The 18179-nt window shown below is 37.8% G+C and overlaps 1 protein-coding gene across 3 annotated transcripts in view; it reads right to left on the bottom strand.

Moving 5' to 3' along the window:
- Positions 1-18179, bottom strand: part of TNPO1 (transportin 1) — a 96164-nt gene that overhangs the window by 49533 nt on the left and 28452 nt on the right. For 2 of the 3 annotated variants that reach the window (XM_047087829.1, XM_047087837.1), the window contains exons 2-4: positions 8874-8987; positions 6072-6147; positions 1810-1959 (exon numbers count right to left, since the gene is read on the bottom strand). In XM_047087829.1, coding sequence (XP_046943785.1) covers positions 1810-1959; positions 6072-6147; positions 8874-8987 — 340 coding nt within the window. Of the gene's footprint in view, positions 1-1809; positions 1960-6071; positions 6148-8873; positions 8988-9120; positions 9231-18179 lie in introns of those variants that run through there. The other variant, XM_047087846.1, reaches the window with a different exon arrangement.

Raw genomic sequence — 18179 nt, 5'->3', positions numbered from 1 at the left:
AAAACAAGCAGTAATAAAAATTAAATGCCAGCCTACAATTTGGCACTAACAGATTGCTGACATTCGTTACTTCTGCTAGAAAAGCATTAAATGGTCAAAGACCAACAAATTCAAATTTAACTGGCCCATATAATTTCAACCACTCCCAAAAAATCTTCTAATGCCTAGCATCCCAGTTAAAAGCGAAAAATTGTAATTCTCAGTGTATATAGCAAAGGTGGGAGTGAAAATTTGTATACTTAGCAATACCTATTAAAATTTTAAATGCTTAAACACCACACTTTGACCCAGTAATGCTACTTCTATGAATTCATTCTACAGAAACGTTCCCACATTGTTGAAACACAAATGACAGTCACTAAAATAATAAAATTACAAACCAACCATAGTTCTTAAACAAGAGAAATAATTTTATATTTGCTTAAAGAATTATCACAGTCAGTGCAATGTAGTCTTTTCAAATAAACTTCCTTGGCAAGATTCCTAATATGTACTGTGAAGATTTAAAAAATTTTTAAAGTCTGGCATACACTCACCATTCTTTTTACCAGTGTCAAGAGCTGGCAGAGCACTGGAAAGGCATAGGAGGGTCCATCAGAATAAACTAGGGATTCCCTTTTGTCAAAACAGAAATGACCTCTACCCATCCCATGTAAAATCAGTGTGCATAATGTGCATAATTAAGACGTTAATATTTTGAGAGAAGCCACAGAGCCTTTGGTTATTTTAGGTAAAAGATGAACTGGGCACTTTTCAAACCCATGAGACAAAAAATACCAAAGTAGAGAACTTTTAATGAAAATGACTGAATCATTATGGAAGTTCTCAGTAACCAATCTCCATTCAACCAACCTGCTAGATTAACAGAAGCTTTCTATTTCTAGGTCCTTGTAAAATTGAGCTGCTTAAGCCCCATAGCATACTGAACACTGCCCATTACTAGGCCCCTCTAGAGTCCACCTGCCTAGTTCTGCTTCCACGAACTGATGTTACCAATAGTCAGTTGTGTTCACTCCCAAACCTATTTACACCAGTTATAATTAAAAAATTAAACATCTTAATTCAATAAACGATAGTCGTTCTTTCACTCAAGCTGAACACTCTGAAAAGACTAAAAAAACTGCTGTAATTAGACAAAGCAAATATTAAAAACAAGAGTAGAACATAGTAAGATTTAAGGTCCCATTCTTACGTTGTTTTAATAAAATTTCCTTTCCGTGTAAAGAAAGCTTCCATGCATTACACAAGGAAGCCAGGTAACAAGGAACGCAAACAAAAGGCAGTGATCCTACATTAACACCATTTGTTAATGCCCCATTTTAACCAACTTTGATTAAACCAACCACCAGTGAGTATGGTCTCACTAAATAAGGGATTTTACTATAATAAATAATATTACTTCCAAAGCATTTAGAAGTGGCAATGAAAAATTCTCCCCCTCCCTCACAATTCAACATGAAATGGGTAACAAAAATTCCTACAGAAATAGTCTATCATCTCAGGGCACCCGGGTGGCTCAGTCAGTTGAGTGTCCGACTTCAGCTCAGGTCATGATCTCTCGGTTCGTGGGTTCGAGTCCCGTGTCAGGCTCTGTGCTGACAGCTCAGAGCCTGGAGCCTGCTGCAGATTCAGTGTCTCCCTCTCTCCCTGCCCCTCCCCTGCTCACGAGCTCTCTCGCTCTCTCAAAAATAAACATTTAAAAAGAAAATTTAAAAAAATAAAAAATAAAGCTGAAAAAAAACAACCTATCATCTCAAAAAACAACCCAGTTACAAACAGAATAAGCAAAACTGTAACAGTATAACTTACCTACAGTGGCTCTAATCAGAGGAGAGGAGTCACCAATATTGTTTAAACATTCACTCTTAATAAAGTCTGTTACACCATTTGGAAAGTTCTGAAAATGTGCTTTCACGTTATTCTTCAAAATGAGACCACTCAATGATCTTGTGGGTTCGTCTGTAATAAAATATTATTGAGTTTCAAAGTAGTTTTCATTTCAAAATGTATCAAGGACGCTAACTTTTAAAATACTCCTACTCAAAAATTGATTGCAACGTTCCAATAATTTTGCTATAACCAGGAAAAAAGTATCATAAGTAATTATCAAAAGACTAGCTCCATGATTTGTAGTTCAGGGTTTCTCAACCTTGGCATGGACATTGTGGCTCAGATAATTCTTTATCGGGTGCTGTCCTGTGCATCCTATGACGTTGAGCAGTACCCCTGACCATAGATGCCAGTATTACCTTTCCAAGTTGTAACAAAAATGTTTCCAGATAATGTCTGGAATGTTGCAGGGGTGGAGTGGGTGGCAAGGGAGGACCAAATTGCACTTGGTTGAGAACCACTGACTTAAAAAGTTAATTTAGTTTACATAGGGCCACTGCACACAAGTTTTATTGGGACCTGATATAAACATCAAATTACAGATCTCAAAGTATTAGTGACTAAAAATATCTATTAAAAAAATTAAGTCGACAAAAAATACGGGATCACCTTCACATACAAATAAGTGACGTTCATTTATATCATGTTTTTCACTTGACTCTGAGCTAAAAAAAAAAAAAAAAAAAGGGTAAAACAATTTTAAAATTTCCAGAAGTTAAATACAATTTACATTAAAACGTTTAGTCCAAAGCTGGGTGTTAACAAATTTTTAAGAAGAAATTTAACACTAGTAGAATGTAATTGATGCTTTACCAACTGACATCACCACCAATATTAGCAATAGTTAGGATCTTCTGAATGCTTATTTGGTACTAAACACTGCTAAGTGCATTCCAAATAGTGTGCTTTTAATCCTCAGAACCCCATGAGACAAGAATTATTATCCCACTGCACAAATGAAGAAACTGAGGGCTCTGCCAAAGTCACACAAGGCTATCAAGTGAGGAAGTCAAAATATGAACCTCAGGAGTCTGGCTCAAGTCTACACTTGATGCATTCTACAGTATCACCCTCCTCAAAGGACTGGAAGACATGAAGTTATGGTGAGTAGAATATGCTATTACAGCACTACTGTTTTACACACGTTATTTAAAAAAATAAAATAGCCGTGGGTCGCCTGGGTGGCTTAGGGTTAAGTGTTCGACTTTGATTTGAGCTCAAGTCATGATCTCAGGGTTCCTGAGTTCAAGCCCCATGTCAGGTCTGTGCTGGCAGCACGAAGCCTACTTGGGATTCCTTCTCTCTCAAAGTAAATAAACATTAAAAAAAATAAATAAGTAAAATACCACGAGCTTGTTCCAGTTTGTAGCATGCTGCCATCATCTGATTGGCACTGAAATATTAAAGGGTGAAGCATATGGAGAGGCAAAAGGATAGCAAAATTTCTTTGCTCATAAACCCCACTCAGGCCATCACAGTAATACAGGCTAAAAGCTTTTGTCACCGTCTAGTAACTTCTTTCTGGTTTCAATTACAACCCATTCCAATGAGTAAGTTAAAATGAAACAAAAACACTTCTAAATTCACTTGCAAGTTTAAAACTGCCATATAATAAATGAATAGCCAGATATTTAACTTCGATAAGCAATAATCCTTTTTGTCTTGTTAGCCCTTAATAATTCAGTCAGATAGTTTTAATTCAAATAACATATTTGTTTATAATACACACTATGATTCTTACAATAAATGATACAAGATGAGTTTTAATAGGCCACAACACAAGGTAGAAGTGATTTAAAATTAAAAATATAAAGCATTCTATATTAAAATATTTATCTTCATTAACATAAAAAATATCCTCTCTCCTAAATGCATTAAGAGCCACTGATCACCCATTTCTTTTTTTTTTTTTTAAAGTTAAGGCTTTACTTTACTGGGCCTCAATTTGTTGATTTGTACAGCAAGGGAATTAGATGAGCCTATCTCTGAGGTCTCTTCCAGATCTAAAATTTTCCTCCATGATTCAGAGTAAACAAATTCACAAGAGAAATGGTGAAAAGATTACTAAATAAGCATTTCCACTTCAAGATGTTATTTACGTTCCTTCACTAATAGGATGATCCCAATGCCAGGTTTTTCTTTAAATAGAAAATGGAATATAACAAGCTCATGTCCCAGATAAATAAGGCACAAGAAATATTAACTGTTAAACAAATGTTAAGCTTCTATCGTGTCCTCTGAAAAATGGTGACTAATAAATTGGAGGCAGTTATATCCAACCGCTCGTGATTTGAATTGTTTGCTTTTAAAAATACTTATTTATTCTTAACATCTCAAAAAAGCTTTCAGAAAGAATATTTTAAACATCTTTAATATGTGGAACTTAGGATGTGCAGATGGACAGGACAGAGAATAGATGAACTGGTGAAAATAAATTTAAAATTTTCAAGTAAAACAATTAGTTTAGAAAAATTCATTTCCTAAATATAAAGTTCTTTAAAAAATGAGTAACACTGACTTGATTACAAATTAGAATGTGGGAAAAATAAATTTCTGTATTAAGAAACAAAGCATCAAGTACATTTATCAAACTAGGAATATTAGTTGCTTAATTTCAAGATATGCTGAAGTAATTTTCAGTTTCTTAAAACCCAGATTTAGAAAGTTTTAAAGTTGCCATTACATCCCTCAACCACAAATTAAAATCCCTAAAATTAACATTCAAAATTAATCTAAAAAAATTACTTTACTGTATAAAAACATTAAATCTGATACAAGTATTAAAATCTGTAAGATTAGGAGATTTTATTACACATGAAGGCAATTAACCCCACTAGAGCCTTGGATGTCTAACCCTTACAGACAAGACGGTCTGGCAGTCTAACACAGGGCATTATATAGCTGGAAAAAGTAAGACAGGTAAAATCAGTGTCAGAATGTAAGACTTCCCAACTCCAAGTGCCCTGTTTCTTTTTTTTTCCGTTTGTTTGTTTTTTAAATAATTGCACTATGGCTTCTGAAACACTAATCACTGAACAGGGTATAGTGCTTTCAAGTAGAGGCCAATCAGTTGCTTCATAGTAAGTATTTTCACGCCTTTTGTGTGTCTGACAATGTTCCAGGAAGAGAATCTTCAATATTCAGGTAACTCGATAAAAAACAGCTCACTACAATGTAAGTTCCATGAGGGCAGAAATTCTTATTTTTTTGTTCACTTTCATTGCCCCTGAGCCTGGAAATGAAATGGTGCTCAATAAATATTTGAGAAATGAATGAATAAAGTCTACTGGGAAACACTGACATATATACAATAAAATGACCATATCATTTAAAAATAAAACTAGTTTTCATGCTTTGAATTGCCACAAAAGTAATTGAAGTTTAAAATTATTGTAGACTGGGGGTGCCTGGTGGCACAGTCAATTAAATGTCCAACTTCGGATTACGTCATGATCTTGTGGTGTGTTTGAAACCCGCGTCAGGCTCTGTGCTGACAGCTCAGAGCCTGGAAACTACTTCAGATTCTGTGTCTCCCTCTCTACCACTCCCCAGCTCACACTCTCTCTCTCAAAAATTAACAAACATTAAAAAATTTTAAATAAAGTCATTGTAAAAGAATAGTTAATAAAGTTTCATTATACTGTTTAATATACACAGTTAGAAGTTTTAAAAAAGTCGCAAAAGTTTATAAAGAGAATGGTCCCAATTTTAATTAAATTTTAAAATAAATAGCCATATAAGACTGTAGAATTAATTAATCAAGAATAATAATAAATTCTCTCTGGGTGACAGGACAAGTGATTTTTCATTTTGGTTATATGAACTTTGAATTGTTTTCTATGAATCCACATATATTCAGTTAATGAGTAAATCCTGCATTCAATCTGTTATGACATTCATGTACAAGGATTCAAGCAAAATACCAAAATAGACTCCATAATACTCTTTTCATTCACAAAATATGAAGGAGTTTATGATAAAAACACCCGATTAACAATCGAATGTTTACTAAGGATCTAAATTAAACTTTAGAGTGGACTCTTAAATCTCTCTGCCCATTCCACATCTGTAAACCAGTGGTTACTATAAAACGCAAACCTTTGAAATTAATAACTCTCAGTATATTTTCATATATCTTGAAGACATTTCCAAGTAGTTTTATCAATACAAACCTCACTTACCTTCAGATTTTAATTTTGTAAGAACAAAAATCAGGTAGTTGTTAAAATCTGGATATTGATTGAGTTGTTCCAGTTTCTAGAACAAACAGTAGTTAAGGAAACTTCTCAATGTATCTAAGGAAGAAATTAAGCATTTTCAATCTAAAATCAGGAATCCCATTTGTGATATTTTAAAACTTGCATTTTCTTAGAAAGAATAAAATTTTCTTACTAAAACCATCAATACACTATTCCAAGAATGCACTAATGGTTATGTTAAATCTCTTTGGTGCTTTATGGCTGAAACATTAAACTTAATACTTTATATCAATGATATTCAATACAACATAAGCCAAGTTCTGAACAGGGTATATGCTCAACGTAGCAAAAAAAAATTTCAAAAGAGAATGTTTTATTTGAACTTTAAAAACCTTAACCAGAAAGGTATTTACGTATAGAAATAATGACAAAAATGAAAAGCATCGCAAAGAAATGAAAACAGGTCTTTAAAGATCATTTACAGAACTTTATAAAATGGCTTTTCAACTTAGAAATCAAAAATGCTTTTACTAGACTCATTTACTAGACTCATTCTACTGAATATTAAATGCCACTTAAACACAAGTCTGTTATCAAATCTTATTATGTAAGGTCAGTATGAAATTACTGAAATGCAACAGTTCCACAATTGTGCCCCCTCCCCAAGATCTAACATTTCCAGTGACATAAATTTGCAGGTATTTCATTCTGTTGGCAGTCAACAGTGGCATGATACTCTATTATATCTTTCTTCATGCTCTCTTAACCCCTAATTTTTTTTAACACTAATTGTTTTCTTAGTAATATTCAAATGTTTTTATTCAGCAGACCTAAATTTATTTTTAAATTAAATCCCTGATACAAACTCTAGGTACACTGTATTAGCTATTTATTACATACTAGAATACCCTCAATAGGTAGTGGTCAGATTAACTAGCAAAAGCATTCTCTACAAAATTTCCAAAGTCTACTTTCTTAGACCAAGAAAAAAACCAATGGTTTTTCTTTAGTCAATGGCAAAGACTAGCATACTGATGTGGTAATTTTTCATAAATATTTCCTGCTAAAATTTACTTGAGCTATCTATCCAAATTTTATTAATGGTCTTGCAAGAGGTAATTAGGCCTATACAAAAACAACAATGAAATAAATGCTTTCCTAAGGTCACAAAGGAACAAGATCGTCCATCATTAGGCACTTAGAAAATATAAAGCAATACGTATTTTTAAATACTATTCGCTTACTGAAATTTAACTTCTTTTGCAGAAGGCATACTATGCTCCAGGCACCCAGAATAAACTATAAATTTGATGGTTAGCCCAAGCACAGTTCCAGGCATATAAAAGGTATTTAATAAATAAGTACCAAAACAGGAATCTATAGTGCTACAGAAAAAAATTACAAGGTGGTTATGGCCTTGGCTCCCTTAAGAAATAACTGTGTCATACAATATCCGTAATTAATTCAATAAATATCAACTTCTATCATTCCTACAGCTATAACAACACAAATTAAGACTGGGCCACCACAGGGTTTCAGATACAAGCACCCACACACCCCAAAACTCTACCCTTCCCTTGGTACTGGCATTATCCCCTTTGGTTTTAAATGAGCAGTATTATATTAACCAAGAAGCTACGTGCTTCCTCCTCTATTAAAGGTTTTAAGTTACAGCAATGCAGTACTTCGACACTTATTTAGCAGAATTTCTCATGGAATTGTATATAATTTCATGTTTACAAGTGTTATTATGTTTAAGCCCTAAAGGGCTTACTTACCAAATTCTAGTTTTGCTGTTGACTAACAATAAAAATCAAGAGATTTTCTGCAAAAAAGCAGACTTAAATTGTTTAAAGAATTCACTTCTTTGGTCTCAACATAACAGGGATAAGGTTATTTATGACTGGGTGAGTAAATTTGTCTCCTTTATCGGATCCAATGATCCGATATTTATTTGCCCACAGTTCAGGGCACCACAGAAAACACAACAGAGGTTTTGCTGCTGCTTTTAACCTTTTCGGTCTCTAAAATCACAGCAACATAACCGCTACCCCAGCAAACTCCTTAAACACTGGGTACCTGAGCAGTCAACCTTTTGAGCCACAGAGACTATTTCACTCGGGAGCCAGGAAGCCTGCAACAGGTGTGAACACGAGCAGCCCTGGGGTGAGGCCTGGGACCCCCTACTTGTAGGTCTCCAGCACTTTTAGGGCAAGGGCCCTGAAGAAACCCCAGGCCCAATGCGGCGGCAGTTTAAACCCCGCGCCAGCTCCACCCCATTTCTGGTCGGACGCTCGGCCGGCGAGTCCCGTCTGGCACGCAGAGTACTCCACCCGGACTCTCGCTCGACCCGCTGCCCCCTCGGCGCGGGGCGCATTGTGTGGAGCCGGGGGGCCGGGGTCCGCGCCGCACCCGGGCCTCGCCCGCCCGCGCCGCTCTCCGCCCCATGGGCAGGTCAGCGGTGGGCGGGCGGGGACGTGGCGGCCGGGCGGGCGCACATGTAGCGATCGCGGGCGGCGGCCGGGAGCCCCCGCCTCCCGCGGGCCGGAAGCCGGCGGCCGCGGCAACACCCCGGACCCGGGCTCGAGGGCCGCGTGCGCGAGGCGCCGGGCAAGAGCTGCGGCGGCGGACGGGCCTCTCCCCGCGGGCGGGCAGGCGGACGGAGGGCGGAGGGATCCGGGGAGCGGGAGGAGGGGGAGGGGCGGCGGGAGCCACCCGGCCGCCGGGAGCGGGGCCCGCGCGGGGCGAGCTGCGCGGGCGTCGGCAAGGCCTCGGAAAGGATACTTGTTGCACGGTTCTCTGGATGGTGGTGTCTGGGGACTGGGACTCCTTCAGCAGCTGCAGGATTTGCTGAAGCCCTTGCTCGTCAGGTTTCCACTCATACTCCATCTTGGTTTGCTGCAAATAAAGCCAGACACAGGAAGAGACGGAGCAAATGTTACTCCCCGTGCACAGGCCCGAGGGCTTCCCGCGCCGAGCAACCCCCTTTTCCCCGCCAGAACGACCCCTCTGCTCCCCACACGCCTCGGACCTGCTTGGGGTGCCCCGAAAGAAGTCTCGGACGGCGAAACCCGGGGGAACTGATCCTAGCAGCTCGGCCGCCAACGTCTGCTGGTGCTGCTGCTGCTGCTGCTGCCGCCGCGGCCGCCGAGCGCAAGGAGCCGACCAGACTGAGTCACCGCGAATTTGCAATCTGGCCCCTAGATCCGCTCACGGGAGCCCCCTGGGTCCTAGTGCCACGCATTTTTCTCCAACCCAACCTAACTAGAGTTCCGTACAGTTTATTACTGATTTAAGGACTAGTCAGAAGTCGAGTCCTTATCAAAACCCCGGAGAAACACCTGAAGAGATCTGATATGGGGTATTAGTTATTTTAAGTTAACATGGTGAATAATGGAAAATGACTGAAATAGAGGGAAAAGCCTGGTAATTCCCCCGACAATTCAACAATACTTAGAAAAAATAAAAATGCTTACATTTCAACTCGATATAACTGGCACTAATAGTCTAAAACATTAAAAATATATTGCAATCACAACCCACATCTTGACAAACACCAAATACTGCATTTACATTTGCACGTGATTGAAAAAAACTGCATTCTTTTATAAACTTAAACTTTTGAACTCTTAACTGAAATAAATTACATCTCAAATAACCACATTTCACAACTAAGGGCTTTGGTTGGGATGAAGGAAAAACAAGACAAGTAACGTAATTTTATAAGTGGATGGTGTTTAATTCTATTAAAGTGTTCTCACATACATTTTCTCATTTGATTCTCTAGCCAACCTGGGGACGTATATTTGACCCCATGTGCCAATTAGGGATCAAAAAGGTCTGAGCAAAATTACCACAGTTAATTAGCAAAGACTGGGCAGAGTATAGGTTTCTTAAGCTACTAAGAGTTGCATTTGCTACAATCAGTTGAAACTATTATATCAGTGACACAGTTTCATTAAAACTAAATGCTTAGACAAAAACAAAACTTAAGTATCAAGCATAAATTATTTGTAAAAATCAAACTGAGTATGCTGAAAGAGAATTTTTCATAAGGCTTTACTACTACATGATGGTTTGACAACTGAAATTAGTCCCTCCCTAGTAGGGGTTAAAATTACCTGACCTTACTGTAGGTCTCTAGTTAGCACTGTTTTTCTTTCCTTCTTCCTTTTTTTCCTTTCTTTTTAAAACTTTCCTCTCTCCTTCACCCTTATTTTCTGGTTAATATCCTGTAATGTGGCTTGCTCACCATCTCCTATGGACTTCCTAAATGACCCAATGCAAAAAACTGTTCTTACTTAAAACAAACCTCCCCCCCCCACAACGATCATCTAAACATATCTATTAATATTATAATGTTTTTATTCCAGTCTTTATTCTGTGTGCTTATATGTACTTTATATTTTATAATGGGATTGCTGTTTCTTGCCCAACTTCATATATTAAATATTTATTGAAAATATTTTTTAAAAACATGATAGTACTCCCTTGCATTGCTGTGCCACAATTTTAATACACTTTCAAATACACATAACCTGTACAAATCATAGGCATACAACTAAATGGGAGTTTTACAAACTGAAGACGCCTGTGTAACCAATGCTCACATCAAAATATATTATGATCATTACCAGTACCAAGGTTTCCATTGTACCCAAGTCATCCAAAGTAATTCCTATTATAATTTCTATCATACAGATCTCTCCTTCCCTCTTCTTTTTACTTCAGAAACTTGTTAACAATTACAAAAATGACAAGAAATCAAACAATATGGTTGTACACATAAAGTTAGTTCAATCCTACCTCCAAGCTTATGTCCACGACAGAATCAGTATTAAGTATGATATTAATCCTGCTACACCTTTCTGTATTCTCAAACATGCATATAGTTCTGGTTTTGTTTTTTAATTTTTTTTTAACATTTATTTATTTTTGAGAGAGAAAGACAGAGTGAGAGCAAGGGAGGGACAGAGAGAGACGGGGACACAGAATCCGAAGTTGGCTCCAGGTTCCGAGCTGTCAGCACAGAGCTGGATGCAGGGCTCGAACTCACGGACTGGGAGATCATGACGTGAGCAGAAGTTGGAAGCTTAACCCACTGAGCCACCCAGGCGCTCCCATCATTCTGGTTTTGTTTTAAAAGCATACTACATACTACACTTTATTAATGCTACAACTTTTAAACACATAATATACCATCATTCCAGGCCTATATATATATGTGTGTGTGTGTGTGTGTGTGTGTGTGTGTGTGTGTGTGTGTGTGTGTGTGTATTTAAGGCACTTTTTAATAGATGCACATAGGTATTTAGAATGAATAGGTCATAATTTGTTCAACCCCTTCTTGATTGGCTTCCAGGATGCTGATGCTTTTTTTTTTTTTTTTGAACACACAAAAAAACATTCTTGTATTAATGTCTCTACACAGTAGTGGCACCCCAGTGGGATTATTAGGCCAAAAGTATGCGCATTTAAAAATTTCTAACAGTTATTACCACATTACTTTCTAAAAACAGTTATGCAATTCACACTCACAAAGAATACGAATGTTTCCCACATCTCCACCAGCACATTCTTTTCATTTTTGTGAATCTAATGGGTGAAAACTTAATTGTTACTAATATTAGGGTAGGGGGCAGGGGAAAGTTAAAGGGAGGGAACCTAAAAATTTGGACTTCAGTTATAAATGGGAGCCGTAACCATGCACATCTCACCAGTGGAGGTGACATTTGGATAGCCTACTTAACTCCCTAGCTGCCCTTTTGAATAAAGTGAAGTCAGGGCCAATAGCAGCCAGGTTGGAAAGGCATCTTCATTACATCCATCCTGAGGATAAGAGCTCCCATAAGATCATTATCATGCTTCCATCTTTATTCCTGCACCCAAATAAGTAGAATTCTTTATCTTTTCAAACAGTTTAGTATTTAAGACATTTAATTTGATCCACCCATGAGGATGGGATAGGTATAATGAAGAGAAACTGTTCCCTCACAACTTACTCAAATTATTGGAAACAAGTATTTTGAACCTCTATACCACATTTTTCTTACTGTGGTAAAATAAACATGTAACATAAAATGTGTTTTAACCATTTTAAGTATACAGTTTAATGGCGATAAGTACATTCTCATTGTTGTGCAACAATCACCACCTGTATCTGCAGAACTTACACATTGTAATAACCATTAAAATTAGCAAGAGTCTGGGGCGCCTGGGTGGCTCAGTCGGTTGAGCGGCCGACTTCGGCTCAGGTCATGATCTCACGGTCCATGAGACTTCGGCTCAGGTCATGATCTGACGGTCCATGAGTTCGAGCCCCGCGTCAGGCTCTGTGCTGACAGCTCAGAGCCTGGAGCCTGTTTCAGATTCTGTGTCTCCCTCTCTCTGACCCTCCCCCGTTCATGCTCTGTCTCTCTCTGTCTCAAAAATAAATAAACGTTAAAATTAGCAAGAGTCTTCTGCTTGGGTAGCCAGAGGGATCACAGGGTTATTTAGGTAACATCTAAAGTACTTTAAGCTAACCAAGGACACCAGAATTCTGAGGCAGAAATCATTTATTTAAATAGTAAACTACATCTGTAATAAACAATATCAAGATGAACACTGGATTTTCCTGAAGTAATTACTATTCTATTTGCATGTTGAAGACTGGGATATAACTGTTTCAAAAAAGGGAAGTAATACTTCAAATGTTTCTCTTTTAGAGTATGCAAATCATGCTGATTAGTCCACAACATTCCATGGTGAAACCGCCCCCCCCACCCCCAACCAAAGGCATTTCATTAGCCAAGACAGTTATCTGAACTAGCTAGACAGAAGATGGACCAGAATACAAAGTTACTAAGAATACTAAGTTACTGTAAGATACTATTTGGGGTCTTCAGAAAACCAAAGAGTCCCAAACTGTTAAGAACTTAAATGTACATAAAAATTTTGAATTTGCAGGGTGCCTGGGTGCCTCAGTCAGTTGAGCATCCGACATCGGCTCAGGTCATGATCTTCTGGTCTTTGAGTTCGAGCCCTGAGTCGGGCTCTGTGCTGACAGCTCAGAGCCTGGAGCCTGTTTCCGATTCTGTGTCTCCCCCTCTCTCTGCCCCTCCACCACTCGTGCTCTCTCTCAAAAACTAAATAAACATAAAAGAATTTGCTAGAGTTGAGAATCATGTGAGGTAGAGACTGGTTGAAAAAAGTAATAATAAATCTAGTTTCTTCTCTGCTGGAGGGGCTGTAAACTATAGTTTAAAAAGCAGATGGGAAGTCTGGACTCAACCAACCTAAGTTTAAATCCTAGTTCTTCCATTTAGTAGCTGTAAAAACCTGGACAAGTTAATTAATCTCTCTGAGCTTTAGTTTGTCAACTCTAAAATGAGAATATATCAACTCTGTGATAGGACTGTATGTACCTGCCTGGCATATAGTATGATTTGAAATATAATAGTTTTAATTGTCACACAAAAGGTGTTCTACTGCCTGCAAGATAAAATCTAACTTCTTTTGAATGGATCTGGTTTCATGATCTGGTCCATCACCTCTACAGACAGCTTTATCTCTTATGACTTAACCTCAAACTTTACGCTCCACCAACACCAACTGAGCCTCTCATACCTCTAAGCCTTTGAATAGGGATTTCCTCACTGGAACGTCCTCTTTACATTTGGCCATTTGGCAAACTCCTTCTCATTCTTCAGAGCTATGCTCATCTATTCAATTTCTAAATATCTACTGAGCGTCTTCCTTGGCACGATGCTTGATACTGGATACTATTTCTCTTTCATGATATTATTCTAGGACCTCCCCACAAGACTTAAGTGGTTTTTTTCATTAGAGATCCAAAGTTTATAGCTATTTCCATTTCAGAAACTATCATATTATAATTATTTCCAGGGCTGTCTTAGCAATAGATCATGTGTTCCTTGAGAAGAGGGACAGTGTGTTTTTGCCCTCTTTGCCCAGAAGAGTCTGAGTCAATAAATATTTGTTGAACAAATACTATTGCTGTTGCCATTAATTCAACTGAATATTAAGGTGAGTAACTACCATGTGCTCAATGAGCAATGAAGATTCAAAAGTAAGTAAAATATTGTTCTTGCCCCCCCCCCCACGCTCTCATTTAGTGAGAGAGACAGATGTGTGGTCTATGAATGAAGCATATGAATAAAGTACAATAGGAAGAGAGAGGAATACAAATATATATTCGGCCAGGAAAGAGAAAAGCACTTTACCCCCCTTTGGTTCAGAGCTTTTTTTCCTTCTAATTTCAATTACATTCAAAAAAATATTTACTGAGTAGCCAGATGTTTCCACCGACATGATGAATTACTATGAATGTGGTAAATGTTAACATTGACATGATTTCACAAAATAGTGAGCAATTCCAAACAAAACAAGGTATACTCTTCCCTCAATAATACAAAAGTTTTATTCCCAGAAACCTCAATATTTAATTAAAATCCTGCAAAAAATTCCACGTGCATGTGTAAAATTATATGAGGTTTTAGGCTGATATTTTTTTCCCCTATGTGACTATGTAGTGGAGCATTCAAAAGTCGTTCAGGGTTTAAGACAATTCTTAATGATGAACATCTAAAATCTCTCTGCCCTCCCAAATTCTAGGACCAAAAGCACCTCCCAAATTCTAGGACCCCTCCCCCTCGCCCCACCAGACAGCACTATGGTAGAGAAAGTACAGGGGCTGTGGGGACATTAAGCTGAACCTCCTTGAGGAAGTGACTTTTTACCTGAGAATCTAACAGGAATTACCAAAAAGTAAAAATGAGGAGGGCAGGGGCTAGGAGGACCTCACAGACCAAGGTAAGAGTTGGAATTCATCCTGAAGCTAATAGAGAGCTTGTGAAGGGGGTTATCAATTAATAGATGACAAAACCAAATAAAAATATGGAAAATAATTACTCTTCCTAGGAAGTAGAAATGAGGAAGGAGAGGTTAATCTTCTGCTTTTCAGGATTGTTTATTTTCACAGTAAGCATAATATTTTCAGAACAAAAATAACTTATGTATAAAACCCATCAGACTGCTATGTGGGAAATCCCTGGAAGGGGCAGGAGCCACAGAAGACCTAACTGTCCAATCTGCATTTAAAATGGAGTTCCAGTTTGTTAGGGGAAAGTCTGCCATATTTCACTACCAAAAATACTACTAAAAAATCTGGCTAAATAGTAAAGGCATAAACACATCTATTATTTTGTCAATAATAGCAACAGCTAATGCTTTTGAGTACTAGGCAGTGTCCTAAGCACTTACATATGCCAACTAATTTACTCCTCAGAACTTTATCATGTATTAATATTACGTATATTTTGCAGATCAGTAAATTGAGGCACACAGAAGTTACCTGCCCAAGGTTACTCACATAATAAATGAATCCCTCATTCAAACCCAACTAATTTAGCTCTAGAGTCCAGGCTCTAAGCACCTGATATTACTGTCTTTCTAAAAAAAACCCATCAATTTCTGTAAACTAGGAAACTAACCATAAATAGAACCATTTGTATTCTACAAGAATGACAAGTATTTGATACCTTTGTAGTGAGGTAAAAGACAAAATTTTAAATCACATTTCACTGGGACGCCTGAGTTAATCAGTCTGTTAGGCATCTGACTCTTGGTTTTGGCTCAGGTCATGATCTCACAGCTCATGGGATCAAACCCTATGATGAGCTCCACAATGACAGCATGGAAACTGCTTGGGATTCTTTCTCCCTCCCTCTCTCCCTCTCCCCCATACTCTCTCACTCAAAACAAATTTAAAAAATCCTATTTCACTATTGTAAAATAAATAAAACACTAAATATAGCAGTATGTATATTATGAACATATAATAAAAATGAGATATTTTAATAGCACTGAGTACATGAGTTCAAAACATCCTATATCTAATCTTTAGAACATCCCTTTACAGGAACTAGTTGGCAAGTATTATCTTCATTTGACCAACAAATAAAACAAAATACAGCTTAAGTTATTTGCTGAATGTGAATCAGATTTGTAGACTTCCAAAGAAAACGTCTCTTACACTGGCTTTTTACAAAAAGATGCTAGGATGAACAAGGAAGAAAAAAATCAGAGATAATCCAAAAGGCGAAAAAGATCCTCCTATTTCTTTTAAAGTTACTTAATAAAACTTTTATGAGAAATTGAATCAAAGCTCAGGTATGAAAGGAAAAAAGACAAAGTCTAAAGGCAGTCGATTAATAATAACTTAAAAAATGAAGCCATTTAATGTCAAAGAATCAAAATGTCAACAGGCTTGTTAAATTATAGCTACCAGTGAAACTAGAAAGTCCTTTAAGAGATTTATAAAGTAATCAGAGATTAAGCCTCAAGAAAGAAAAGCGGAAAAAGCAAAACCCAACTGTTCAGCCCAAGCTCAGATGAAAGGGTAGGGACCACAGCTTATGGACCCTCTGCTGTCACAAGGTGGAAGGCATTGAGCTGGTTTTAAATCATCCTTGATTGATTGATTGATTAGGGTGAATGATCTAGTTTACCACTCTGAAGAATTATGCTAAGAAGGGAAAATTATATCGGGGCACCTGGTGGCTCAGTCGATTAAGTGTCCAACTTCGGCTCAGGTCATAATCTCATGGTTAGTGAGTTTGAGCCCCATGTCAGGCTCTGTGCTGACAGCTCAGAGCCTGGAGCCTGCTTCAGATTCTGTCTCTCTCTCTCTCTCTCTGCCCCTCCCCTGGTTGTGTTCTCTCTCTCTCTCTCTCTCTCTCTCTCTCTCTTAAAAATAAACCTGAAAAAAATCTTTAAAAAAAACAAGTTAAAATTATAATCCTCAAGCACAAAGTATTGTCATCTAAAAACTGAAAAGATTAATAAGAAATAACAAAAGACAATGGAAAATGGGCGCTAAGGAAAACTTAAATATATTCTTAGAGTGCTCTTTCAAGACCTTTATTCATTTTTTTTAATGTTGATTTACATTTGAGAGAGAGAGAGAGAGCGCGCGCGCACGTGCGCATGAGCAAGCGAGCACGGGCAAGCAGGGGAGGGGCAGAGAGAGAGAGAGGGAGGCACAGATTCTGAAGCAGGCTCCAGGCTCTGAGCTGTCAGCACAGAGCCCTACACGGGGCTCAAACCCATGAACCGTGAGATCATGACCTGAGCCAAAGTTGAATGCTCAACCAACTGAGCCACCCAGGCGCCCCTCAAGAAGACCTTTAAAGACGACTAGACATCTGACTCAAATGCTAAAGTTTACAAATATTAAAAAAAAAAAAAAAAGTCTAGTATCACAGTAAGCAGGTGGTAATAAGGAAACTTGATCCCAAAATCCAATCCAATCTACAACTAGGTACTTCCTATATACTTCTGCTCATTTAATATGCACAGCAGCACTATGAGGTAGATGCTAACTCCATTTTATATTAACTGAGGTTGGGAGAGGTTAAGTACTTGCCTGGCCAATATGTGGCAGATATAGGCACTCAAAACCAAATCTGTGTATTTTCAAAATCTGTACTGTGCCTAGTAATAACAGCAACCCTGTTATCATTTATGGAACACTTCTATATGCCAGTTATTTACTAAGTGCCTTAAATGCATGATCTCATTTAATTTCATGAATAGGGACTATTATCATCTCCATTTTACAGAAGAAGAACAGGCTTAAATGAAGTGTTCGAGGTCACAGAGGTCACAATGAACAAAGGCAGGACCCAAGCCCAGATGTACCTGACTCCAGAGCCTGTGCACTGAACCATGCTGTCTGTCGTATTATTCTCATTCTGCTACTTTCATGAGTATGTGACTAACCATTAACACAATTCCTGGGTAGATTTCTCTTCTATTTTAAGCATCACCAAAATTCAACAACTCTCTTGATTAGTGTTTACTTTCTCCAGTGCAAGTGTGATAACTGCACCTTCCTTTTCAGGGTTTAAACTTTTCTTTCTTTCTTTTAAGTTTTACTTAATTAAGTAATCTCTACACCCAAAATGGGGCTCGAGCTAGTGATCCTGAGATCAAGAGTTGCATACTCTTCCAACTGAGCAAGCCAGGTGGCCCAGAGGGTTTAAACTTTTCATAAAAAAAAAAAAAAAAAAGGTTTATTATTTTTGA

This window comes from Lynx rufus, unplaced genomic scaffold (genome assembly GCF_022079265.1).
Source record: "Lynx rufus isolate CCGP_SWC_20201006 ecotype Redwood Valley unplaced genomic scaffold, mLynRuf1.p SCAF_1, whole genome shotgun sequence".
NCBI classification, from domain to species: domain Eukaryota; kingdom Metazoa; phylum Chordata; class Mammalia; order Carnivora; family Felidae; genus Lynx; species Lynx rufus.
This window is presented reverse-complemented; position numbering and strand designations above follow the sequence as displayed.